This window comes from Spizellomyces punctatus (assembly GCF_000182565.1).
Source record: "Spizellomyces punctatus DAOM BR117 chromosome Unknown supercont1.6, whole genome shotgun sequence".
Lineage (NCBI taxonomy): Eukaryota > Fungi > Chytridiomycota > Chytridiomycetes > Spizellomycetales > Spizellomycetaceae > Spizellomyces > Spizellomyces punctatus.
The window spans coordinates 1,468,391-1,491,945 of record NW_015971542.1 but is presented as its reverse complement, the minus strand read 5'-3'; the positions used below and the strand labels follow the sequence as shown (position 1 = coordinate 1,491,945).

General features: G+C 48.3%; 11 protein-coding genes across 11 annotated transcripts; 6 read left to right on the top strand and 5 right to left on the bottom strand.

Annotated features, from left to right (window-relative positions):
* Positions 1–1,146: 1,146 nt before the first annotated feature.
* SPPG_04337 (uncharacterized protein) lies at positions 1,147–2,599 on the top strand (the record flags this gene model as incomplete). Its single annotated transcript, XM_016752578.1, has 1 exon — positions 1,147–2,599. A coding segment is annotated over one exon (1,407 nt), but the record flags the coding sequence as incomplete, so codon positions are not given.
* Positions 2,489–3,272, bottom strand: SPPG_04336 (uncharacterized protein). Its single transcript, XM_016752577.1, has 2 exons — positions 2,971–3,272; positions 2,489–2,915 (listed from the first exon to the last, which is right to left on the bottom strand). Exons 1-2 carry the CDS (start codon positions 3,250–3,252, stop codon positions 2,640–2,642), a joined length of 558 nt encoding a protein of 185 aa, XP_016609284.1. The 5' UTR covers positions 3,253–3,272; the 3' UTR covers positions 2,489–2,639.
* Positions 3,273–3,480: 208 nt separating this feature from the next.
* SPPG_04335 (uncharacterized protein) lies at positions 3,481–6,615 on the top strand. The gene is made up of 13 exons (XM_016752576.1): positions 3,481–3,560; positions 3,641–3,772; positions 3,838–3,990; positions 4,059–4,148; positions 4,211–4,320; positions 4,389–4,669; positions 4,734–4,818; positions 4,889–5,010; positions 5,078–5,156; positions 5,226–5,309; positions 5,379–5,473; positions 5,541–5,829; positions 5,887–6,615. The coding sequence occupies exons 1-13, from the start codon at positions 3,530–3,532 to the stop codon at positions 6,535–6,537; spliced, it is 2,202 nt and encodes a 733-aa protein (XP_016609283.1). The 5' UTR covers positions 3,481–3,529; the 3' UTR covers positions 6,538–6,615.
* Positions 6,616–7,153: 538 nt separating this feature from the next.
* SPPG_04334 (uncharacterized protein) lies at positions 7,154–9,611 on the bottom strand. The gene is made up of 10 exons (XM_016752575.1): positions 9,432–9,611; positions 8,779–9,341; positions 8,650–8,718; positions 8,414–8,575; positions 8,199–8,345; positions 8,028–8,142; positions 7,876–7,943; positions 7,766–7,815; positions 7,564–7,699; positions 7,154–7,510 (listed from the first exon to the last, which is right to left on the bottom strand). Exons 2-10 carry the CDS (start codon positions 8,860–8,862, stop codon positions 7,331–7,333), a joined length of 1,011 nt encoding a protein of 336 aa, XP_016609282.1. The 5' UTR covers positions 8,863–9,341; positions 9,432–9,611; the 3' UTR covers positions 7,154–7,330.
* An 800-nt stretch (positions 9,612–10,411) lies between these two features.
* On the top strand, positions 10,412–11,144 carry SPPG_04333 (uncharacterized protein; the record flags this gene model as incomplete). Its single annotated transcript, XM_016752574.1, has 4 exons — positions 10,412–10,579; positions 10,648–10,736; positions 10,800–10,909; positions 10,988–11,144. 4 exons carry the CDS (start codon positions 10,412–10,414, stop codon positions 11,065–11,067), a joined length of 447 nt encoding a protein of 148 aa, XP_016609281.1. The 3' UTR covers positions 11,068–11,144.
* On the bottom strand, positions 11,070–12,388 carry SPPG_04332 (uncharacterized protein). Its single transcript, XM_016752573.1, has 4 exons — positions 12,357–12,388; positions 12,236–12,281; positions 11,642–12,162; positions 11,070–11,571 (listed from the first exon to the last, which is right to left on the bottom strand). The coding sequence occupies exons 1-4, from the start codon at positions 12,370–12,372 to the stop codon at positions 11,291–11,293; spliced, it is 864 nt and encodes a 287-aa protein (XP_016609280.1). The 5' UTR covers positions 12,373–12,388; the 3' UTR covers positions 11,070–11,290.
* A 104-nt stretch (positions 12,389–12,492) lies between these two features.
* Positions 12,493–14,823, top strand: SPPG_04331 (uncharacterized protein). Its single transcript, XM_016752572.1, has 6 exons — positions 12,493–12,686; positions 12,744–13,200; positions 13,291–13,447; positions 13,515–13,643; positions 13,694–14,087; positions 14,151–14,823. Exons 1-6 carry the CDS (start codon positions 12,503–12,505, stop codon positions 14,708–14,710), a joined length of 1,881 nt encoding a protein of 626 aa, XP_016609279.1. The 5' UTR covers positions 12,493–12,502; the 3' UTR covers positions 14,711–14,823.
* Positions 14,824–15,657: 834 nt separating this feature from the next.
* On the top strand, positions 15,658–17,246 carry SPPG_04330 (uncharacterized protein). The gene is made up of 2 exons (XM_016752571.1): positions 15,658–16,711; positions 16,779–17,246. The coding sequence occupies exons 1-2, from the start codon at positions 16,268–16,270 to the stop codon at positions 17,064–17,066; spliced, it is 732 nt and encodes a 243-aa protein (XP_016609278.1). The 5' UTR covers positions 15,658–16,267; the 3' UTR covers positions 17,067–17,246.
* Positions 17,247–17,441: 195 nt separating this feature from the next.
* On the bottom strand, positions 17,442–20,679 carry SPPG_04329 (uncharacterized protein; the record flags this gene model as incomplete). The annotated part of the gene is made up of 14 exons (XM_016752570.1): positions 17,442–17,791; positions 17,861–17,918; positions 17,978–18,021; positions 18,079–18,351; positions 18,414–18,527; positions 18,585–18,620; positions 18,690–18,743; positions 18,842–18,895; positions 18,955–19,041; positions 19,103–19,433; positions 19,507–19,809; positions 19,949–19,987; positions 20,059–20,390; positions 20,460–20,679. The coding sequence occupies 14 exons, from the start codon at positions 20,677–20,679 to the stop codon at positions 17,442–17,444; spliced, it is 2,295 nt and encodes a 764-aa protein (XP_016609277.1).
* Positions 20,680–20,817: 138 nt separating this feature from the next.
* SPPG_04328 (proteasome regulatory particle lid subunit RPN9) lies at positions 20,818–22,516 on the top strand. Its single transcript, XM_016752569.1, has 7 exons — positions 20,818–21,008; positions 21,112–21,275; positions 21,335–21,573; positions 21,635–21,790; positions 21,848–21,979; positions 22,045–22,269; positions 22,334–22,516. The coding sequence occupies exons 1-7, from the start codon at positions 20,887–20,889 to the stop codon at positions 22,475–22,477; spliced, it is 1,182 nt and encodes a 393-aa protein (XP_016609276.1). The 5' UTR covers positions 20,818–20,886; the 3' UTR covers positions 22,478–22,516.
* On the bottom strand, positions 22,453–23,515 carry SPPG_04327 (uncharacterized protein; the record flags this gene model as incomplete). Its single annotated transcript, XM_016752568.1, has 5 exons — positions 22,453–22,679; positions 22,742–22,830; positions 22,892–23,045; positions 23,257–23,324; positions 23,389–23,515. The coding sequence occupies 5 exons, from the start codon at positions 23,513–23,515 to the stop codon at positions 22,551–22,553; spliced, it is 567 nt and encodes a 188-aa protein (XP_016609275.1). The 3' UTR covers positions 22,453–22,550.
* Between the last annotated feature and the right edge of the window lie 40 nt (positions 23,516–23,555).

Genomic DNA, 23,555 nt, shown 5'->3' with positions numbered 1-23,555 from the left:
TGATAAAGCTTGAATTGGCTCAGGAGCTTACGCTCTCAAGGCCGTTGATGCGACAGGGCGGGAGCCGAATGCGCAATTGTTGTACGGAGCAAAGTAGGTTAAAGCCGCGCACGGTCAATCATGTGCAGGCAACTCGTATTCTACCCTGACAGGATGGCCAGCCTCCTATGACCACGCCGCCCTTCGTGCGGGACAAACCTGATTAGTCCAACGATCTGCAGGAGGAATTTAAGACTTTGCTGTCCAGTTTGCTCGCTGGGCTGGGGCAAGACTCCCTGTGAGGGTCTCGACGAGTAGTCATGAATTCTTTTTGAGACCTTGGAGTGAAAGATGTGTTCGATTATGCACCATAAAGTTCGAAGGGTTGTCCGTACTGTTGACATCGTCTTCGATGCGGTTGGCTGTGACACATTGCGGCGATACTGGCGGGTGGTGAAACGGGCCGGGACTCTAGTTTCTATCGTCAATTCACGCCCCTCACTTGACGAGGCCAAGACAACACTGTTTGACTAGTCAGACCAGAAAACGAACAACTAACCGGCATTAGCGCGTTGATCAACGCTAAAGTTTGACCCATTATTGAGAACTCGCACAAGTCTACGAGCGAGGTGACATATGGACATCGGAGGGTAGAATGGTTTTGCAAGTTGGAGATCGTTCTTGGTGACCAAAACCTCTTTTAGCCAGATGGCTATCTAAGAGACTCTATAGGTCTTTCAATAATGTGGGGTTGCGCCACGTAGCTGCTGTTTCATTCAGAGCGGGAATGGGAGAAGTATGTACTTTGGGTACGACTTTGCAATGCAATTAGGACCGCTCAAAGGCGTTTTGAGCTTCAAAGTCATTGCTAGACTGCTGTGAATTTAACAACCCCAGTTCACCAACGAGCGAAACCAAACTACAAGCTACCACCATTCAGAAATCCGCGAGCACTAACCCTAACCTTAACCCTGTTAGCTCCATGGATGGTGGACTGGGGTCAAATTACAAGATGGATGGGCGACACGCAGCTAAGCCGTAAAGGGGCACAGTCATGCAGCAAATTTGCCGCCGAAGACGACGTCAAAAGAGAAATCGAACGTTGGTCGTCGTCGTCGTCGTCGGCTTTCGTCGTTTCTAACCGGCTTTATAAAACCATTCTATGGCTCGGAGGGTCAGCAAGCACTCATAGAAACCCCGTCCTTCGCCTCCACAATGCTCTACCGATATGGACTTTACCTCCTCCTCTTGGCCTCGCACTCGTTCCGGTCAGCAATTGCGGAGGACATTGTCACCCGCTTTGACCGAATATCGCCATTTTCGCCTCACCTTACACCCTACCCCTTTTTGCCACGAGAGCATGAGCCATCATTGCCACCCATTAATGCGCATAGTCGCCGCGCAAATTCCCAATTTGACATCACATTTGTGTGTCCAAACGCTCCCCAACAAACCTGTCGATTCGCTCAACAAGGGTTTGAAAATGCTGGACAGTACATTTCGCAAATGATTTCGATCAAAGAGAGGGTCAGAGTTCATGCCACATTTAGAAGCTTTTGTAACGGAAGACGAAAGGACAGATGTGGGGATATGGGGAACACGTTAGGGATGGCGCTGCCTGCCGCCTATTTTCCGGCTCGGCCTAAAGCGCAATCTGCTACAGGTGATGACACGGAAAACACTCGTTTTTATTTATACCCTCAATCTCTCGTCAAGCAAAGCAAGCATGACACTAAGCTAGACTATGCACCTTACGACATTATGGCTGAATTCAACTCGGATTTCGACTTTTGGTTCAAGTCTTCAGGACAGACGATTGGCCCGAACCAGACCGATTTTGAGTTCGTAGCTACCCACGAGTTTACCCACGGAATGGGTTGGGATACCTCATTGGTACCGTTTTCGGTGATGTACAAGGATTTTTCATCGACGCAGAATCCCTACGTTGCGCCACAATTGTATCTACACGGCCCAATCGCAAGTCCAAGCGTCGACGCATGGACTCTCCTAACTCCTTTCGACAAGCTCGTCCAAGACCCTACTGGGAAGTCTATAGAAGCCCAGGTTATCCCTATACAACAATGGTGGCCTCAAGGATCCGGGTCTCTTTCCTTGTCATCATTTATCTCCTCATTTGAATCCAGCGGTGCCCCCTTTTCAGCGGCCGCCAGCCTTTACAAGGCGATCACCTCCTCGACGAAATCCATCGCTCTCCGCAACACAACTCTGTACTCGACACGCAGTCCGGGATCGTACGAACCGGGATCGACCCTGACACACGTTGACGCTTCCTACTCAAACTCTCAGGACTTTTTAATGGTACCAACAGTTGGGGATATGGTCGGAAAGACATTAGACGAGTTGATTGCAAGGTTTGGTGGACGCGGCGTTTATGGTCCAGGGATTTTAGACAGTCTTAGGCTGCTGGGATGGGAAGGAAGCGTAGAGTTGGTGGTTGGCAAGAATGTCCGCGACGGTAATATTGCCAGTGATGCCACAAGAAGTGTGAGCACATATTGGCGGTCTGCCCTGGCGGTAGGCGCAGTAATGACCTCTTCTGTATTTTTACTTTAGATATTATAGTTGATTTCAAAATAGATAAATACACATGCTACCGACACGGTGCGTCTGAAATGAAGAATGTACAAATGTCATGCTCGCTAAAGATCGAATGTGACCCGTTTCTTTGGCTTCCCTCCACTCTCTGAATCTTGCTCCGGTTCCTCTTTACTCTTTCTTTTCTTCTTTTTTCCCTTCTCCATCCTTAGTTGCTTCTTGATGACTTCAATCTCTGCTCTCTTCTCTCTCTTTTTGTCTTGGGTCTTCTTTTGCTTTACCGAGTTGCGGGCCGCGTTTGCATGATGTCGAGCGAGTTTGTTGGTGATGACCTGATCTTGCTGTGTTGATATCGCATCTATCAAAGATAGGAGGTGTGACTGGCCAGATATGTCAGTTCATAAGCTTTTTCCTAGGAGACGCTGGTTTGCGCACCTGTGTGGGGAATTTCTTGCCCTTCTTGCGGGATGTGGTGGGAATGGATGCGAGTGTGGCTTCGTCAGATACTGCTGTGGAGGCGGATGTGGGTGTGGGCGTGGGTGCAGGTGCGGCTGCGGGTGCGGCTGCTGAGGTTGTCAAAGTCTTGGGTATCTCGTTCGAGACTGCCTTCGGCTTCGTTGTTCTCCTTCCACCTGAGCCAGCACTTTTCTTTATGGTTTTCCCAGGTATTTGTGGCTTCAACGGGACGTTGCGGCGGGCGGGATTCTTTGGTTTCATTTTGGTGATTGTGATTTTCTGTTGTCAGTGTCAACAGGTTTCTGGAGCACGACAGACGACGAGGCTGCGTTGCCATGGAGCTATAGTGCTTTCGCTGTGACTGTACCACTGAGCACTGGAGAAGTTTGCAAAGTCATGCAATGAATGTTACGTGAGCAGCAGAGCGCGTCGTGGTCTTGTCCTCTAGGCCTCCGGTTGTCCTTCAAGTGACACCCTCCACTGGGGACGTCAAGGTGAATCTATCCAATGAGACGTTGACAACTGTATATCTGCCAGAATGTCGTCAATAAAGGAATTGATGAAAAAAAGTGGGTTCATGCTGTTACGTGACAAAGTTTGAGCGCCTTCTAGGCCGACCCAGAGTCCCCTAACATGCAACCATTCACAGGAATACTAGTGGACATGATCCAATCCGTACAGCCTCCCGGAAAATGGAAGATCATTGTCGTTGATCCTAAATCCATCAAGATATTGAATACGGCTTGCAGGATGCATGATATTCTAGAGGAAAATGTGACCTGTGTGTGTCGTCGAATTGGGTGCATAGTTTTGGCTTGGCTAAACCAGGTTTACTTGATTATGAAGTGGTGGAAGACTTGACACGAAAGCGGCAGCCATATCCGACTAAGGAGGCCATCTACTTTATCTCACCAGTGGACGCCTGCGTAGATCGATTTCTGGCAGATTTCGAAAAAGGAAAGGCCATGTATGCTGCCGCACATGTCTTTTTCGTTGCAGGTGAATATGTTAGGCCATACCTTTGTACGTCAATGTGAGCCAACATGTCGTATCTTGCCTGTTGCTAGGATTACCGGATCATCTTTTTGAAAAGATAAAAACCTCAGCCGCGTCGGCTTATGTCAAAACCCTAAAGGAAATGAATGTTGACTTTATTGGTATGTGCCAAGGTTAACATAAAGGGACATTAAACCTTTTCTAACGAATGAGCGTACGCCAGCGTACGAACCACAAGTATTCACCTTTGAACAACCGCTTTCCCTCTTCCCTTTGTACAATCCCCAAGCCGCAGGTCACCAAGCAGGTGAAATAACCAGCATAGCACAACGTGTAAGCCCACTCGCTGCCGGTCCCCTTTACTCCTCGGTCACAGCCATCTCAATTCCTAAGCGCACCAGATCATCTCTGTTCTTTCCACCTTGGGCGACTACCCTTATATCCGATATTACTCACCACAAGGCACCCAAAATACGGTCGCTTCGAAACTGGCCCATAGAGTCCAGCAAGAGCTCGATGATCTATGCCGATTGGATCCAGATTTTCCGCCACCTAGTCCTTACAAGCGTTCTGTCCTTGTGATTGTTGATAGGGCTTTGGATATGGTATCACCTTTGGTACACGAGTTTACGTACCAAGCCATGATGAATGATTTGTTGGTGCTGGAGGGAGGAAAGTACATGTGAGTACCTTGTACTGCCTGCTAATGAAATTTAGCTGAATAGGCATCATCTCGGGACAATTAGATACAAGACTGAGGGAGGAGCATCGACGGATGCTTCCGCCGCCCAAGTTACGTCCGCCAGCCTAGACGAAAATGATCCAATCTGGGTAAGCATGCGGCCAATATTTCAACTTTCCTGCACCTTCTAATCTATTTAGTTGATTGACACCAATTCAGATGCTAATTCGTCACTGGCACTATGCGGACGCCGTTGAGTACATTCGCAGTACATTCAATAAGTTCCTAACGGAGAATCGAGCTGCAGCCACAGCTATGGAGAAAGAAGGCGGTGACGCTAGGTAACCGGTTTGCGCACACGCATGTGGTAAACGAACAGTGAGCTGATTGTTTACCTTTAACTGACAGCGCAAAGGGGATCGATTCTCTTAAACAAATGAAAGACACGTTGAGCTCATTACCCCAATTTCAGGAGATGAAGTCCAAGGTACCTGGTCGTTGCTGTTGTGCTTTGAAAAACGAAGGTAATATTGGCTAACGCCTGGTACGCGAGTAGTTTTCAGTCCACATCAACATTTGCCAGGAGTGCAAGACAATGTTTGAGAGAAGGCAGTTGGATATGGTTGCCGCCGTTGAGCAGGCAAGTTGCTGTACCTTATGCTCGCTACAGAGGGGCTGTTGGCTCACAGGATTTGTATCGGTCTTATAGGATCTCGCGACGGGTGAATCGGTTGATGGGAGAGCCATTAAGTTTGCCAATGTTATGATGGACATGGTCCCTGCCTTGGATAGCGACAACGTTAGGTAGGCACCGCAATAAGAATCCTGCCCCTCACTGCATATGCACGATCACAATCTGACTTTTTGAAAGCCCAACCGACAAGCTCCGTCTTTTGATGCTGTATATAATTACCCAACATGGAATAGAGGACGACGAGCGACGTCGGTTACTGGGATACGCCAAGCTTTCTGTGGAGGACTCACAAGCAATCACAAACTTATCTCTCGTGGGTGTTCGATTGAGTAAGTCCAAGGAGAAAAGCAAGGAAGATAAGGACCGGGGTCGGTACACATACCACCTTCACAATCGACAGAAGAAGAGGAAGGGGGAAACCTATGACTTGAGTCGATGGTCTCCCGTCCTGAAAACCGTGCTGCAGGTATGCATCAAATTCTATCACGCCGTCGGCAGCAGTTTATAATTTCAAAAGCCATAGGACCAAATACGAAATCAATTGGATTCGACCATCTTCCCCTGGATCACAGAGCCCCCACCGGAGGACCTTGCCCCACCACCTCCACCACCGCCAACAAACGCTACTAAAACTCCCCGCGAAAAAGCGCTGGCGCTTATCCCTCCCGATCCATCACACCCAACCTCTTTACGCACAACTCGCGCATCATGGGCCACGCCTCGAAAAAAGGCATCCGATGACACACAACCAGATACAATTCAGCAGTCACAACAGCAGACACAACAACAAGTTTCTTCGTCAGAGTTGCGCAAGAACGGCCCAAGAATCATCCTCTTTTCTCTAGGTGGGCTAACGTTCTCTGAGCTACGAGCAACGTATGAAGTGATCAAAGAGTTGCAAAGAGATGTGATTATCGGGACGACACATATATATAACCCGGTGCAACTCGTCGAGATTTTGAAAGATTTGGGTAACGCTACGCCATCGTCGGAGATAGTTAAAGGGCTAGCAGCGTCGACGGAATTATTATCGTCTGCGTCGGCTTCTGTTGGGAGGGGAGATGCCGATAACGGCATGTCCCGGAGTTCGACTAGTGTGAGCTTAGCGCGAGACGGAAAAGAAAAGGGGATTAGGGGCATGTTTAGCGGAAAGAAAAAAGACAAGGCCGGTTGAAATTGAATATAAAATAGTATCCATTGAGACACAAACATGCGGCCAGGAATACCTACATCAGTTCATCTGGCCACTATAAGTATTGTGAGCTTTCCTGATGATGATCATGACCAATTACCTATTGCTTTGCTAGGATGAGCAAGGCTGTTGATGGTCGACGACGATCAAAAGGTCTGAGCGAGATTCTTCTTTGCAGACGCCGTATTCGTACCATTTCCATACTACATCCTCCTGTAGTCTTCTGCGACAAAATCTTTATTTATTGCGCACAAGGCTTCCATTGGGCCCCACTGTCTCTCTCCCCCAAGAGCATGCCGTGGATGCACCTATCAGATGTAGGCCGCAGCAGCTCCCGCCCCCGTTTTTCCTTTAACCATGGCCTCCAACTTGTGCACGCCGGTGATGCTGTCGGCAACAAGACGATCACTCGAACACCAGAGGTTCGTTGACAATCTGCACAGTTGCGTGGGTTGCCTGCTACGATTATATTAATATGGAAGAGATGTAATAGACAAGACACTGATGCCGGAAGTGTCTTGCTGTAATAGGGGCCTTGGGATAATAGTATGTAAAATGCTCGATAAGACTGAATTTAGGCCAAGCGGTGCAAAAATAGGGACCATGCAAGGGGAGCCAAAGTCAATCCGGCTCATATGTATATTGAGTCTGAACATCCTTATACTCTTCTTGTGCTCGCACTTTCTCACATTCGCCTACACTTTCTCTTCCTCTCTCATCAAGTCCCGCATGGTATGCTCACGTTGTTAAACGTGTTGAACGGCAGTTCCAATCCTCAGTTTCCCGGTTTCAGAGACGTTATCTCAACCACTATACCATCCACAACGGCCAATCCCTTTCTTGTCGGTCGAATTCCGCTTACCCACCGTCCGCCACCTACAGAAACCACCTGTCCATCAATCCACTCCAATAATCCAGCATCCACAAAATCCTGCGCACGAGCGAAGTCCAGAATCTACAGGACTATCAGAACCATCCATACGGATTATGTCGCGAATGCCGACATACCTCCATGATGTAATCCACATGCTTTGCCATGTGCAGTGACAGATTGCGAAAATCCACACCGTCACTGGTACGGAGGCCTAATACGATGAGTTCCTGAAGTGTCTGCTGATGCGGCATCGGGACGACTTTTCGCATCCTGTTTGAAAATGTTGCATTAACACGTCTTCATGGGATGGATGGCACAATTATGCCAATAGCTCACCCATGCCCGATCTCCTCGCATTGTTTCATCCAGGTATTTGGATCAAGGATCTATGTAGGAATTCGTCACACTGATGTTAAATTGCAATATTATCATGAAAGTTCACTCACTCTAAAGGTTCGAAATCTTTGAAAGTCGTGAGCGCCGTACAACCTGCCATGAGCACCTGGACCGATTCCTAGATTATACCGACCGACGATGCGTTACCACTTTCATAACGAATATCAGGGTCATCTTCCCAACCAAGGGGTACGCTGCCAACCTATGTAATCCATGCCAGTCCAATAAGACAAATTATGCCGACTTCTATTGTTCAGATTACCATCCCTTGCAAAAGATGATACTTCGTACTGAATGTAACCGTTTTTCTCTGCGACCTTTCCCGCGAGATGGTGAGCGATTTCTTGATTACCGTGGTCACCGAACCACCAACCTCGACGGTCCTTTCGTACATTTCACCGGACGCATCCTCATTAGGGAGAGAAACACTCCCAGATTTCGCAAAGTCAAAAAGCGGTGTTCCACGTTCAACTGTCAGATGGTAAAGGCTTAGATGCGTTGGATTGAGGGCTGCCGCAATCTGTTGTCGAAAACCGTCTGTTACCAAACTCTGCCTGCGAATAGGTTGCACAAGCCGACAGAGCCTACCCCTAGCTCCTCCTCCCAAGCATGAAGACTTTGACGAGGTCTTCCCCATATGAAATCTAACGACACGGCATCAAACAACTCTACGGCAGATCGGGCGGCTGATATACCTTCCATCACGGAATGGTCACGGCCAAAAAAGCGGAGATCATTGTTATCGAGCGCCTTAGGCGGATGTATTGCTTAAGTTAACCCCCGGAGCTTATTTATCCAGAATCTAATAGTATAGGGTCATTCACCTGGATGCCCAGGGACATGCGATTAATCCCTGCTGCACGAAAATCTCGTAGACGGGCCATTTCACTAGACTGGTAGGATACATGTGAGACTCTGCAGGGCAACACGGGCGGTTGAGGTTTGGGACACACCGTTGGGTTGCCTTCTAGCGTTACTTCCATCGATGGTGAAACATTGCATTTCGAGGCGATCAGGTCCAAAATGGAGGATATCATCGTAGGCTAGTGCATGAAGCATCAAAAAAGGCACCACGGGAAAGGGGGACAAGTAATGGACGATAAACGACAATTAGGCGTGAATCTATTAACCATGATGATTCCATCATATACGAAATACCAAGGAAAGAACGGATGACTATATGTATATCCTACCCTTGCCAAACTCGGGGTGCCTCCTCCAAAATATACCGAATTCACTCGTCGCCGAGGTGCTTCCCCTTTCGATGTGGGCGGAACCTTATCGGGATTCAAAACATTTTCTAGAGGCACCGAGAGGGCGTGCTCTAGTTCTGATAATAAAGCGTGTTCCATTCTGTCATGGTCCTGCCCTCTATTATCAGCGCTTGTCAGAGATGATGGATTGTACTCCTTCTCCGCCTGCAACTGTGGAGCTATCACAATACGTCTATCGGGTCGTTCTTGTCACTCACCCTTGAGGTATGTGATACTTGTTGAACGAGCAGTATGTGCATTTACTAGAACGTTGCAAATTCCGTACATGAGAATCCTTACTTAGCTGCCAGCAATTTTTTCCAGCAACAGAGTCCAAGAAACAGTATTCAAACCTTTCACAATACGGCCAGTGAATGTAAATGGAGACAGGCAGCGACGGTGGTTCGATCGCCGAAGAGAAGCTTTTCTTGCTACCGTCTGACACATGCTGCAGAAAGTGACGACAAAAACGGTGCGGCCGTAACCATTTTGTATGGCGCAGATGAGGTGTGAATGTCCACATGCTCAAACCCAGAGCTCATGGACCAGCAGTCACATCGTTGATCGCTGGCCATAATCGGCTGCGCTCACGTGGCTGAACAAGCAGTATAAACAAATAACGCTTGGCCGATGAAGATATATATGGTGGTGAATTGCGCAGCCAAGGCATTTTGGATTAGATCTAGCGGAAAAGTGGAGTTGCTTGCAGGACAGGTTTCATCATTATATTGGATCTCGCTGGTGCCCCTAGTCGGTACTTAACTACTACTGCTAGCGGCTGCTGAATGGTTCTCTGAATTACAGCGTTAGGACTTTCGCTTTACATTTCCTCGCATTCCTGATGGAAAAGAGTCCGTGCGCACTTTCACAGATAGCCCGATGTATATTTCGTCATCTTTCCCTCGCTCCATTGGGCTCTCTAAGTTCTATTTATGACGCCTTCGGCTCGTCGTTTGATTTCAAACTAATCTTTCAGCTGGAGCGCAAACATTTTTGAGTACCGCTGTAAAAATACCCCGGTCGCATATGCATGTATCAGTCTCCTTACTCTCGCTGATTTGCCCAACTTTAACCCGCAAATCAGAAAACGAATGCATGGTTCAGCTGCGTATAATTATTTGTGTAGATCGTGGCTCTATCAAGAATCGTAATTGCTTCGAACTCGACTCTCGACTGTGGCAATCACCTCCGCATCCCGTATTTTTGGAATATTTTATTAATGGCAGAAATAGTTGCTGACTGTAAAGTCGGTGAGCATCTTCATCAACAAAATCCCATCAACTGCCCCACTTACTGATCATTTAATCCAAAGCCCAATCCAACCATTCCAACCATGCCCATCGCCCGTGACTCCGTATTAAGTAAGCCGTTTGAACATGACCAGCCGCCGTCCTTTTCGCCAAAACTCTCGTTTTTGCAATTATCCAAGATCCACATGTCCAACGAGCCAGAGCCACCGCCGCCCCCCTACGACGACCATTTTGAACGAGGGGACCCATCGGTAGGTGGATTGCCCAACTGGTCCCAGATTGTCATGCCCGATAACTCACAATCTCACTGCATGTGCAGTCTCCAACATGCCCAACAGGAGCCGTTCACGAGTGGTCAAAACCCTACTATCCTCGCTCTGCCTACGTTATGGCAATCTTTCTCTTCCCGTAACTTTCTCTCCTGTCTTGTTTCGCTCTGTATTCCGGACTGGACTAATGCTTTACCCATAGTTGTGGCATTCTGTGCTGTTTAAAAATGAAAGAAGTGAAATGCCTAAAGTGTCGTGCAGAGTACACCATAGGGGAGGGTGAAGAGGATCCCCAGAAAAAGGCCGAAAGAGGTACCTTATTCGTTCCTTGGAATCGGTCGCAGTGCATTTGATAGCAGCTGGGCTAAACAGCATCTCTCTCGTTCGCAGATCAAGCGTATCGTCTCGGTTTTGCCATTGGGGCTGTTGGACAGTTGGCACGAGGAGTAGGCGGCAGCGGCGGCGGCTAAAGGACCTCATTCAGTAGTTTTTTTTTGCATGTATCTGTTACATAAATGTTTTGTAGATAAATATCATCTGTCTAATAATATTGACAATACAATCGATGTTCTCCAGTCCACCAATTGAATTTGAACATGCATTGTAAGCACCTTCCTTGTTGCTTGATGAAACAGAGCTATTGCTTGCTATTAATGGTAATGCACACGACCTGTTTCCTCTCCTCCCGCCATGTTAACAAAACACTTGCTTAATGGGTCTTTTGCTTCTCACATCATTGTACACCTCCTCCGCACTCTTCACAAACGGTCGTTGGCGGTCCCTCAGCCGTTCTCGCAGCCATTCCAATGGGTCACTGTCACGGATGCTGAAAGGCTTTTCTCGCTCTTGGAGTGTAATTTCCAAGAGTGCCGTCACAGGATGAGGAGTCGCGCCGTAACGGCCACGGCCACGAAGATAGCGCTTGACGAGTTGGGATTGGAGAATTGCAGCGTTCTCCTTTACGTATGCATCAGCTGTGTAAAATGAGTAAGTCAATGGCTGTTGAACAGTGGGATCATGTGTCTTCTAACCAAAGGCACTAACCCACAAATGTTTTCTTCAAGTCGAGGCCCTGCTCCTTTGCTTTCACAATTGCCTCCTTTAAAGCTTCCTCCATCTTTTTGGTGATTGGCTTTCTCAACCATCGTATCTGGAGCAAGGCCTGATCCAGAGTCAAACCTTTGACCTGATCGCACAGGGTAACGAATCGTGTGTACTCCGTGTGCAAAAAGTTTTTCCGGAAACTGACAATCTTGTCACCACCATCCTCCCTCAGCCGCGCAAGGAAAGCTTGGTGAGGCTTCTTCGGACGTTTGGATGTCGAGTTTGGTTGAAGGACCGCATAGCGACCTTGCGCCACAGCTTCCTGTGCACGTCGGATACCCTCAAGCTGATCGGTCGTTTGCTGAAGGGTTTGCGGCGATTCATAAGCGCCATCTCGGAGTAAGTCTCGAATGCGAGGGTAAACGCTTGGGCGGAAGGATTGGGGAGCTTTGGAGGCGGTGGTGGGCGGCGTGGATGTACTTGTGACGTCTGAGGGCGATGGTACACTTGTTTGCAGCGCCCTGAAACGGCACCCACAGTTAGTTTCTTCACGTCTGGTTACTCGCCGGCACTCGCTTCACAAACGAGCCTTACCTGGCGCTGGTCGCATTGCGGACCACAAGGGCCGGTTGAACACGTCCTATTATGAAAAGCGAAGAACAGGATTCAGTCAGTCTAAGCTCCTCTATCTGCCAATGCAATAGAGGACCCCTACCAATCCGTCGTAGCATGTTGTTCAAGAATGTCAACGAGATCGTTGCAAGCGAAGCGTCCAACGACCTTGCATTTTCGGTATCCATAGCAACATCGGCATCGACCAGATCGAACGCTTTATGGACTTCACTGAATTCGGCCCACCCAATGACGACAGTTGAAAAACGCAAGAGCAATCCACTGCCGGATCGACTGGAGAAAAAACTAAAGTCTTCAGATACGCGAGAAACAGCGGAAAAGTACTCGGAATGTGTACGAGATCTGTTAAAATGGGCCGTGGAACAGGGCGCGGACGTGGATAACCTGGACTTTCGAGAAGAAGCGGGGGACGGTGGGTTTTTACCCAACCAAGAATGTGAAGTGTAGAGCTGATGCGGTGTGAAAACAGATCCCTTCAACGCTACTCGAACAGTTTATGCACGTCGTGCCATTTCATGTAATAGCCCTATCGCCCAGATCCCTGCCCACCTTATCCTTTCTGAAGCGACGGCACGGACGTCTCACCTGGGCGCTCGGCTTACGAAGCACTTTGTCGATAACCCCGCAACCTATTCTCTGCTGTCACAAAGTAATCGAGACCCTTACGCTCCAGGACTCATCCTTCTCTCTGCATATCTCATCTACGAGAGATATGAAAATCCAACGTCATTTTGGCGCCCATACCTGGAGGTTCTACCACGGCGGTATGAGCTACCCATCTGGTGGGAGGAAGAGGAGATTGATCGACTTTTGGGAGGAACTGGACTGAAGCACATTGTGAGAGAGCGAAGGAAAGTGTTGGAAACCGGCTTGAAGGTTCTGCAGGATGTCTGTGGTGATCTTTTTAAGAAACATAGCTTGACATGGTATGGAAATGGTCTTTCCCTGTCGAGAGATGGACAAGATATTTTGATTTCCTGCCATCTGATTTCTGAATCATTTTGGCTTGGAAACAGGGAAAATATGCTGTGGGCATATTCAGCAATTTCGAGCCGAGCATTTCCGCGTTCAAGAAATGACACATCCCGTGAAGACCGTGAGCATGCTGCCGAGGAGGCTGTAGAAGTTGCAGAGGGAACCAGTGAACTGTGCTTGTATCCAATCCTGGACATGGTCAGCATTGATTTCTCGCACAAGATAATCTACAGGTCGGTATCTGACTACTTTCGATCTCATTTAGCTAAATCATCGTCGTGGCGAGCGGATCGAATGGCAGATCGCTGACAAGACTAGCGTCACATTTGTCACACTGGATAACATTGAGGCTGGAGCGCAAATCTTCAATAACTATGGAGCGAAAGGGAATGAGGTATGCTGCAAATGTATGCCATTTACGCTCTCCACCTGACCTATCGTCAGAACCTGCTCGGGAACTACGGTTTTGTGCTGAGCCCGAATCCTGAAGACTACGTCAAGGTGGCCCTGAATATCTACGATTCGGACCCTTTGGCAGAGAAGAAGCGGGATATGCTCGCTTGCAAGACTCCAAATAGACTGGTTCATCTCCTGTTTGCAGGAGACGACGAAGTCGAGCTTCCCAAAGATCTGCTGACTGTAACACGCATCTTGGTCATGAACTCCTGTGAACTGAGTGCTACCTGGAAGGATGACGCTATCGTGGGAAGCAGGAATGAAATAGCAACTTTGGCGACCCTTTGGAGCTTGATGAGCAAAAAGCTTTCAGATCTGAGCAATGTGGTTGTTCAAGAGGATGGGAAGTACCGAACTAGGATGGTCAGGACATATCGTGACGGTGCGTATTAGTGGAATGGCCCACTGTCCAATATCATCTGTTGACGGTACGATCTCCCGACAGGCCAGAGTACGATCTTGAAGCATAACATGAACCTCTGTCGTACAACTCTCCAAAAGTTTTTTGAAAGAGCACGTGCAGACCATTACCGGGACGTTGTTCCGCCCACCTCCTCGAACGCACTTACTACGCTTCTGTTCCTCAACCTAACGAATGAACACCTTTCGCACCCTTTTATTAGTGCTGTTGACACTCTGCAGGCCTCATTACAGGAGGATTTTGCGGAAACCTTCGACGAGGACACACTTCTCTGTATTGCTCTGCTTTTCGAAAAGACAAACAAGGATAGTGTTTGGAAGCAGGTTTTGCCGGATCTTTTACAACCCCAGGAAGTAGAGTCCATCCTAGCAGAGCAAAAAGAGGATATTGTAGAGCACTTTGAAGATGTTGTAATGCCAGTTCTTCAGGTCGGAGGGGATCTGTGCAACTGGATACAGGTTAATGATTTCTTATGGGCTGCCGCTGTTTTGGGCAAGTATGGGGTAGCCTTGCCTGGTGATATGGTGGATGGTATCGAAGGGTTTGGACTGGTGATGGTACCGCAAAAGTTGTTACTTGGCTAGAATTAGATTTATATCTGCGTCCACGATGACAGAACTGTCTTTGTGGTCAGTCCCACTGTGCGAAGCCTTCGGCAGACCACCGCCCCGCATGTTCCAAGCTGAAAGGGCACCCGCGCGTAACCGCTTATTCTCATCGCAACTATGCTCAGCATCTGCTAGCAGTCCAGGTCCTTTTCTGAACAAATATCCTAATCATACTTTCGAAGCCCTTTTTCTACACTGCTGAACAATGTGCCAGATCCGCGAATGACCTTCGCCAGACTGTGAAAATGTGAGAAAGTTCGATGCAAACGATGCGATACTGCTATTATAGTGTCAAGAGTTATGATTACTGTAGATTCCCACAGCTACTTGGCTAACTGGCAATTGGGAAGAGTAACTTTCGCTATGCGAAGCGGCGCTCCCTGGCATTGGTCTTTCGCTTATATTTCGCAAAGGCACGTCCGGAGGTTACGGTCATCGATAGAGGCCATCCGATGGTTGTTGTGTGGTGGATTGTAGATGTTGAATAATAAAATGCAACTGATCTAGTCACGTGTGCTGGGTGACATAATCACTGGATCTTTTCAAGTGCCGCTTTGGAAGGAAACTGCTGGCCAAAGTCCCCAATCAAGGAACTGTAGCTCTCACATCTTGCAATTGGCGCTTATGTATCGCAGCTCTCAGGATTCCATCCAACGATGATGGCCGAAAGAGTCATTTTATATGAAAACAATTGCCCGGTCTACTGTGCTGTAGGCCCGGCATGGACTGAGGACAGCTAACGATGTTGTTCCCAATTTTAGACCCTCAGGTTGTGGCCCGAGATTTATACAGACATTATAGACCAGTATGGACAAGGACTAGACGGTGTTAAACCGGCCTAAAAATAATAATATTCGCTACAATCGTTGGGGTTGGGAAGGGTTGAGTTCCTTTGTCGATTTACTTGGTGGTGTTGGGCAGTTGTTTTTGCTTGGGGTGTTTGTTGTGACAGAACTGGTCAGACAGTCTCTTCGGACATTTTTTTATTTGCCTTTGTATTGGTTTTGTTGGACTTGAGTATCGATCTGGTGTTTCTTGGTGGGTCAAGCGCGAGGCAGGTGGCCATTTTGACATATCCTCCAACAAGCTCCCCTTTGTACGCAAATCTTACACACAAGATCTCACATTAAGAGAACGTTATACACCGCCATGCCCTTCTAGTCGAACATATAAAGGAAATAGGACGCTCAAACCGTACATATTCACCGATACAGCCGGTGGAGGTCGACGGGGCTTTTTTTAACAGCAAGATCTTGGGTTGTTTCTTTTTTTGGGAGCTTACGAGACCGGACGATATACTGTTTTTTGACATTCCGAGGCTGAAAACCTCCTTTCAGACTTTGTAAGAGTATTTGTGACGTAGGTGACCGTCAAAAGAGGAACTCGGTCCGTAGCTACTTCGGTTCTATATCGCCAGTTTTTCAAAACCACGATACTCAGTGTTCCACATCAAGATTCGCAACCTGGACTCTCCTTCACACATTCAAGGTTCACGACCGCCATACACCACCCATCTTGTCTCACTGCTCAAAAATGGAAGTAGAAACTCAATCCCACAGCAGCAGCAGCACATCCCACCACACCCGTCCCCGTTACCGCCGTCATCATCCCGCACCCACCAGCAGCACTCTACCTCACCGCCCCATCTCATCTCCAACACCATTCTGGAACTACCTTCGTCCCCCGCCGCCTCCCTACTTTTCAGGCGACCCATACCCATACGCTCCGTTATCCCGACATGCACCCTACTCTCGGCGTCCTCAGCACCGTCGCATGATGCCAACAGATCTCGTAGACGATGCACATCCATTTTGGCGATACACGCATTATCCTTATCCGTCCCTCTCTCGGTCACTGTACTCGAAATTCCCGGATGGCGGTGTCGGATTGACAGATATGAGAGACGGCGTTGCTGCTCCAAAAGAGTTAAAATTGGCCGATGAGTGCAATGGTGTTTTAACCTATCTGAATCCAGAGGTATGTTTCTATGACAGATAAACTTTCGTAAAACGTATTAACGAATGCCCCTTTGTCTTTTTAAAAGACCAACTTTTATTACGCTTTTTGCCGGAATGACGATAACCCGCCCGTATTCCTTCCCGCCCTTTCCCGAATTTTTTACAATACCAGCATCCCAGGAGACAGAATCATTGTGGCGGAGGATGCAGAGTTTATAATGAAGAACGCAGCGACGAGCGGCGTTGGAGGTGGGAATCGAGTTGGAGCAACCGTGGGATTGTCAAGTGCTGCTCAGTCATCATCTTCTTTGAGGAAGAAAAGGAGAAGGAGTGATGAGGAGGGGCAACAAAGAGCGGAGAAGAAGAGAAAGTAGCAAGTTCGGCTTTAGTTTGGGTGATTGTTTGGAATTTTTTTTTTTTTGTTGATGATGGGATTTTGGGTCGTTTGGATGACGACTTTATGCTTTGAACCTGCCCGCGCCTTGTTTCTGAGACGTCAGAGTGTCCTCAAGCTGCAATGCAGCCGATACCCCAGGTTAATTTCTTCAATAAAGGACATTCGGTCACTGAAGGCAGTATCATGGCTCCATTTTCTTGTCATCCAAACAAATGTCTTTTCGGCATTTGGTGACCGTGACCTTTGCGTCTCAGTTGTCAATTTGAAGAATTACAGCTGAAAGTATCATATTTGAAAAGGCAATGAACATATATATATATAAACAGGTAATGACAAAGTACATAATAGAAAACTACATCAAATCGACGGATTCATTGTCCGAGTCCTGCTTGTCATGCTTCACAGTGCTAATAGGCTGTAAAGAATCCTTGGTGTTCGAAATAGGTTCACTGCCTTCGCCGCTGCTTGATACATGGTCACTCCCTGGGTCGCCTGTTTGGGAATCAAGTGGGGTTAGTTTGAGTGCATGCGCCGTGTCCATTACAACTGGGATGGAGTGGGAAGCTTCAAGAGGAGATGCGTCCCGCCCCTCATCCATCTCATTTCTTTTCCGCTTCTTGGAATCCCTTGTTTCCGCGGGCGGCTTTAGCTCGTCGTCACGCAAAAGTATAAGCATGTCGCAGGCCATGTTCAGGATCCGTGCTACACGAGGGGCGGAATACTACTTATGTGGTGATCATATGTTACCCATGTTGAAACTTCTGCGCATACCACGCTGATCTGCGATCTCACTCCGCAAAATCTGCATGGTCCGGTCGATCTGATCGAGCTGCATAGAAGAGACAGGTTTGACGAGCTGCATATTTGGAGAAGATTACTGTGATTTACCTCCATGTGCTGTCGTAGAGTGAACCGATTGTCTTGCTCGATTCCTGTAAGCAGCCAATCAGACCATCCATTGCCTGCAAATGCATTGATCCAACACGTACCATCGAGTGCCTGACGGGTGGCCTGCTCCACTTCTTGTGTCTGATACAGAAATGTGATCAAGAATCCGCTATTCACCAGCATAAGCACATCTCCTACAATTGTCGTGCAGATTGTCTTCCAATCCCTTGCTTCAATGGCAGGAGTGCTTGGCCGCTGGTATTGCGTGCCACTTGGCAACAATGATACACTCTGAGCAAGACTTTTCTCCTTTGACAATTGCTCAAACTGCCCAGCATACATATTGGCACGCTGTACCGCGTTTTGGGACAATTCTGCAGGCATTGTCATATTCAGAGGAAATAGAACATCAGATGTGAGCCACCGATTATCGTACCAAACAGGTTCTGCGGAACTGGTGGTTGCATCGTTGATCCAGAGTGGATCCTCTTATTCGACACCATGCCCCCGCGGGATTCATCTGTCCGCCGTTGCTCACCGCCTCGTGTTGCTAAGGGGATGGATCAGTGAGATGTCGTCCGGAACATTATAGTGCAACGAAAGGAACCATAGGATGCTATCGGTACGTAAGCTCTACCGGCAGCTGGACAAGGGTTGGGCCACGACGCGAAGTACATCGCAGGCCATATCCAGGGGCTTCCCGTGTACTTACCTAACTCATCCGATTCGCTATTGCCTGTGCGTTCACGGCGCTGCTCTGGTTGCTCTGAGAGGAGAGCAACCAGGGTGAATAAAGGTGCTCAGGGGACACAGAGTCTGGTGACGTCTTAATGCAAGAATATAGTCGCTTTCCGGGATACCCACCATGTGCGGCTAACGTTTGCGGCGTCGCAGGAGGGCTGTGATACGCACCGTCCTCTACAACTGAAGGTCAACCAGGTCAAAGTCATTTACTGCCAATCGTCAGCGAGTACAACCTCGAGAAGACATTGGAGTGCTTCTAGACCAACGACGCTGCGGTGTAATTGGCCGCTGTGGCAATGGATCACGCGAAACTTCCATATCTAGAAGATGTCAGGCGTAAAACTGATGAGCGTAAAACATAGAGGACCTCCAGGAACCAACCAGTTGGAGACACCCCGTCATCATCTTTCGGCTTAGAACCACAATGCCCATCTTCTCCTAAAGATGGACTAAGAAGTGCAGAACTTTGAGACCGTTCCCTTATCACAGTTTTGGCTTGGTGATGTTCAACTCCTGACGTCACAGTCGCGTGCGCAGCGGCAGCGTTAGAAGTAGAACTGGGGTTCGGGGATATTTGCCTCTCCGTTGTGGCTGAGGCTGATACCAAGGGCGGGGCATGCATTAAAGGCAGGTTCCGAACAGATGGCCTCTGAATGGAGCCTAAAATAGCTCTAGGTACAGCTGGCGTCAAGATACGCTTGATACCCTTCGGCTGATCAAGGTATAAGCAAAGCAGTGCTTCAGTTCTGAATTAGGCTTAACGAAGCCCTAACATGCGGCAATACCTTCTCTTCACCGCATATTTCAGCTGAGGTATTCTTTTGCCTCACACCCACTGCGTCGCCCATCGAGATTGTCGAGGCACTTGATGAGATATTCATCCGATCATTATCAGATAGCACTTCTTTCCCCTCTGCTGCTGCATCAATCTTTTTTGCTGTGACCCGTTCAGGTCCCGTTCTATCTGCAGATCCACGCCGCACAAAAGGACTTCTTTGATCAAGTCGGGGCAGTACGGCTTTCGGTAGCATCGGGTGGTTGATTGCGTTTCGTAGTTTCTCTAAACGTGGTAAAGTCAAAACACGGGCCTGAGAATATTCAATTCAATGGCATTGCGTGCCTAATTTCGGCAGCCTGCTCCCTGGAGCATCTTTCAGCGTCTACCGATCCATCAGTGGTGGGTCAAACAAGCACTGCATATCATACCAGTAGGATTATGATTCATACCGGCTCATCTCTTCGTTCTGACACAATCACATGCGCCAGCTACAAAGCAACAATATTGATAAATCTCTTGGCTCATTATCGTGCTTGTCCATTACTGCCAAATCCCTCACTTTTGGGTTTAAGGAAGGCGAGGAAGAGGATGTCTGACTCGACACGACGTTTGGCATATTAGCAGATTGACCCTGAGTAATAGTCGTTTGCGGCTGCAACATGGTTGACGTAGCTAAAGAATTGGGTCTCTCAACGGGAGGGCTGTCGGTACAATCATATGCTCCTGTGGCACCATGTGCCAACTGTCGAAAAGGCGCCCGTCCTCCCTTTGATCTTAATAATGGAACAAACTTCCTAGTGCTAGAAGGTATTGTTGCTGCACTTCTGTCCTCACTATCCGCCTTGCTTACGGACAGCAGTTCTTGGGATGCGGACGAGGGATGCTGATCTCCTGTGCCCGACAGTTGCATTGGTCAGCCACTATCTATGAGATATCCGGCTCAACTTGCCAGAGACCCACCCTGCTCCAGCAAGGAAGTAGTGCGCACAGAAGCCGGTCGCAGACCTGGCCGTAGCAACGGCCTGAAAACAGGCGCTGCCATGTTACGAACATTTGGTTTGAAGAGCTGCTGGAAATTGGCTTCGTCTGATCCCGAATTCTTTCCAAGAATATCATCAATGTTAAAGAAGGGCCCGTTGGACGTAGAAGACGTGTTCTCGGAACTAGCCGCGTCCGGCATGCTGGGCATCGTCGTTGCAGCGGTGATGGGAATTATTCGCATGAAGGAGGCCGGTCAAGACGGGATGATCACCTAATCTTCATTAAGGTTACCATGGCGCCGACGAACGCGTCACTTACAGGACTCGTATGCTGCAAAACGTAAAAGGCATCTTGCGTCCATCCAACTTTCTTCCTTTCGGTTTATCAGACGAGAACAGCAAGCGTCATGGGTGTGGAGTCGATGGACCTGGACCGCGATGTGACGGTGTTTCTGAGAGAGCAGCGGGCAAAAGCTCCCCAAGAGTTGAGAGAGTTTTACACAACATTTGAAGATTTGTATGACAAAAAGTAAGCCTCTTGAATGAAACGAATAATACCTGACGTATCTGAGTTAAAGGTGATATTTCTGGTCTTTCTTGTCGCTGAATGCCCGATTTTTTTCGTTTTTCAGACTATGGCATCAACTGACGAATGCGCTGGAGAGTTTTGTCGCGCAGCCGTCCTCTGGGTCTCACCTATTTGCTCTGTACGAGAACTTCATCGTGGACTGGGAGAAGAAAATGAACCAGCTTAGTCTGGTTAGATTTGTTACAAGAGCCAGCAGAGAGCTCCGAGGTAATACTTTTATGAGCGTGAAATTGAATATGGGCCATATTAAACACAATATCTTTCAGATCCCAAGGAATCGCTGGCTTTTTTGACCAACCAAGCAGACAAGCTCAAGGAAAAGGCTGATTCCAAGGACGCTTATGTACTGGCCACCATGGAAGCGGCTCATTACAAGCGTGCGATAGGAGATTTGGAGGGTTGTAAGGCGGCGATTGACGAGTGTGAGAAGATATTGGACGAACTTCCTGTGACCGAGCCAGTGATAAATGCGAGCTTCTATCGTGTTGCTGCTGATTATTACAAGGTTAATTGCTGGATATTGAATCAATCTTTTGTAAGAAAGCCTCATCCAAGTTGCACCACAGGCGAAAATGGCCTACCCGCAATACTACCACAATGCCTTACTATTCCTGTCATCGGTCTCCTTGGAGGAGTTGAGCGATTTGGAGAAACAGGAGCGCGCATATGAGCTTGCAATTAGTGCACTTCTTGGCGAAGGCGTGTACAACTTTGGGGAATTGGTAACTATCTATTGTAGTGGGTCATTTGTTCGTAGGAGACTCATCCATGTGTCACAGCTTCAGCATCAAATCTTGGATAGTCTGAAGGGCACAGGATATGACTGGCTCAGGCACATGCTCTTCTGCTTCAATGGTGGCGATATGGACGCTTTCGAGAAAATCAGCCGAAGTGGTGACTTTTTGAAGCAGGTAGGAGCAATCTCGCTCAAATGATTAGAATCACATCTCATGTCGCTACTGCTACCGGTTTACAGCCCCTTCTTGTCAGTTCGATTCCATTCCTCCGCCAAAAACTGTGCTTGATGACCCTTATTGAGGCCGTATTCAAGCGGAGTAAGGAGTCCCGGGGACGCATGACTTTTGCCGCGATCTCACAAGAAACCAGGGTGTTAATTGAGGAGGTGGAACATCTGGTGATGAAAGCATTGAGTTTAGGGTTGATCAAAGGAAAGATTGATGAGGTGGATCAGATCGTGATGGTATGTCTCCTAACCGATGCCTCTTTCATTTGAACATTCATGGCTGATTTAGTATGCCTCGTAGGTAACCTGGGTGCAGCCACGAGTTTTGGACAAGACTCAAATTGGAACCATCCGCGACAGGCTTGGGGAATGGTCAGATAAAGTGAAGGAGCGAGTCATATCACTCGAGGGGGCGGAGGGTGCAGCAGAGGTGTTTTTCCAATGATGGTTGAAACTCAAAAAAATACAAATGACGTTGCAACTATTACGATTTTTCGTGAGTCCGTAGATACATTAATTTATTGCTTCCCGGCAGCGGTAACCACAGCCTCATACACCTCAAGTTCAATTTTGGCGGCGACTCGTTCTGCTTCGGTGGCAGCCGAGGTTGAGCGGCGAGTAGCGTCATCGAGAGCGCGGCGGGCAGCCTGGCATGTTTAGTATGTATTTAGCTGACCCGTCTCCATCAATAGATGCACCGCGAGCTTACGTCGACATCAAGTTCCTCAATAGGGAAGGCCTCCAAAGCGTTGATGTTGAGGGTGGAATCAGGGTTGATAATGGCAAAGCCTCCGCTTGCTGCGATGGATTCACGCAAGTTAACTTCTGCCTTGGACTACAATGTGCCGGCAGTACTTACCAAAGAACTTCTTGGGCTTGTCCGTAGCGGAGAAGATTTCAATTACTCCAGGTTTCAGCTGAGCAACCGTGGGTACGTGTTCCCCGAGGATACCCATGTCGCCCTCAGATGAGGACAAGTTTACTTGAGTGACTTCAACGTCGCTGAGGAGGGTCTATGTATCGTAATTGGAGGATTGCAGTTAGCGCAGGTCTATCCTCCTGAAATTTCTCATTCGATTGGGGGCATAACACTATTACGGCGCTCGGGCAGAAATATGTGGGCGAATGCATCCCAAATTCGGGGATCTGTTTGCTTTCGCCTCCTGTTTCTCATGCCCATCATACCAAATGAATTCAATTGTCAGCACTGCGTCCTAAACACACCTGATGAGGGAGGGTAAAGCTCAAGCGGAGCTTGCCAGCGCCGGACGCTTCGGTTGCATAGGCACGCGCTACGAGAACGGTAAGTACATGAGGATACTCATCTCACCCCTTCCACAGTCAGTTTTGACCTACCCAGAGGGTATCGGGCAATGGGACGGACCGCGCGAGTCGCTAAACGGAACATGTTTCGTTGTGGGATTTTGCTACGGGGAAGGTCGAGGTCGGCAAGAGACCTCAAGGCCGAGTGTCCAGTTGCCATGGTTATCCCGAGATGGCTCAACTGTGGCTTATGTTCCTGT

Bases quoted from the DNA above. Each gene is read 5' to 3' on its own strand.
- SPPG_04336 (XM_016752577.1), bottom strand. From the start codon at position 3,252: ATGAAACCAAAGAATCCCGCCCGCCGCAACGTCCCGTTGAAGCCACAA. The intron at 2,916-2,970 runs GTGCGCAAACCA...ATATCTGGCCAG, and splicing joins GCAAGAAATTCCCCACACAG to TCACACCTCCTATCTTTGAT.
- SPPG_04335 (XM_016752576.1), top strand. From the start codon at position 3,530: ATGTCGTCAATAAAGGAATTGATGAAAAAAA. The intron at 4,321-4,388 runs GTAAGCCCACTC...TAAGCGCACCAG, and splicing joins TAACCAGCATAGCACAACGT to ATCATCTCTGTTCTTTCCAC. The intron at 5,157-5,225 runs GTACCTGGTCGT...GTACGCGAGTAG, and splicing joins TTCAGGAGATGAAGTCCAAG to TTTTCAGTCCACATCAACAT.
- SPPG_04334 (XM_016752575.1), bottom strand. From the start codon at position 8,862: ATGATATCCTCCATTTTGGACCTGATCGCCTCGAAATGCAATGTTTCA. The intron at 8,719-8,778 runs GTGTGTCCCAAA...GTATCCTACCAG, and splicing joins CGCTAGAAGGCAACCCAACG to TCTAGTGAAATGGCCCGTCT. The intron at 7,511-7,563 runs GTATGTCGGCAT...ATAGTCCTGTAG, and splicing joins ATGTGGATTACATCATGGAG to ATTCTGGACTTCGCTCGTGC.
- SPPG_04332 (XM_016752573.1), bottom strand. The intron at 12,163-12,235 runs GTAAGGCTCGTT...GTGCCGTTTCAG, and splicing joins CGCAATGCGACCAGCGCCAG to GGCGCTGCAAACAAGTGTAC. The intron at 11,572-11,641 runs GTTAGTGCCTTT...CATTTTACACAG, and splicing joins CTTGAAGAAAACATTTGTGG to CTGATGCATACGTAAAGGAG.
- SPPG_04331 (XM_016752572.1), top strand. From the start codon at position 12,503: ATGACGACAGTTGAAAAACGCAAGAGCAATCCACTGCCGGATCGACTG. The intron at 12,687-12,743 runs GTGGGTTTTTAC...GTGTGAAAACAG, and splicing joins TCGAGAAGAAGCGGGGGACG to ATCCCTTCAACGCTACTCGA. The intron at 13,644-13,693 runs GTATGCTGCAAA...ACCTATCGTCAG, and splicing joins ATGGAGCGAAAGGGAATGAG to AACCTGCTCGGGAACTACGG.
- SPPG_04330 (XM_016752571.1), top strand. From the start codon at position 16,268: ATGGAAGTAGAAACTCAATCCCACAGCAGCAGCAGCACATCCCACCAC. The intron at 16,712-16,778 runs GTATGTTTCTAT...TCTTTTTAAAAG, and splicing joins TAACCTATCTGAATCCAGAG to ACCAACTTTTATTACGCTTT.
- SPPG_04328 (XM_016752569.1), top strand. From the start codon at position 20,887: ATGGGTGTGGAGTCGATGGACCTGGACCGCGATGTGACGGTGTTTCTG. The intron at 21,574-21,634 runs GTTAATTGCTGG...GTTGCACCACAG, and splicing joins TTGCTGCTGATTATTACAAG to GCGAAAATGGCCTACCCGCA. The intron at 22,270-22,333 runs GTATGTCTCCTA...TATGCCTCGTAG, and splicing joins AGGTGGATCAGATCGTGATG to GTAACCTGGGTGCAGCCACG.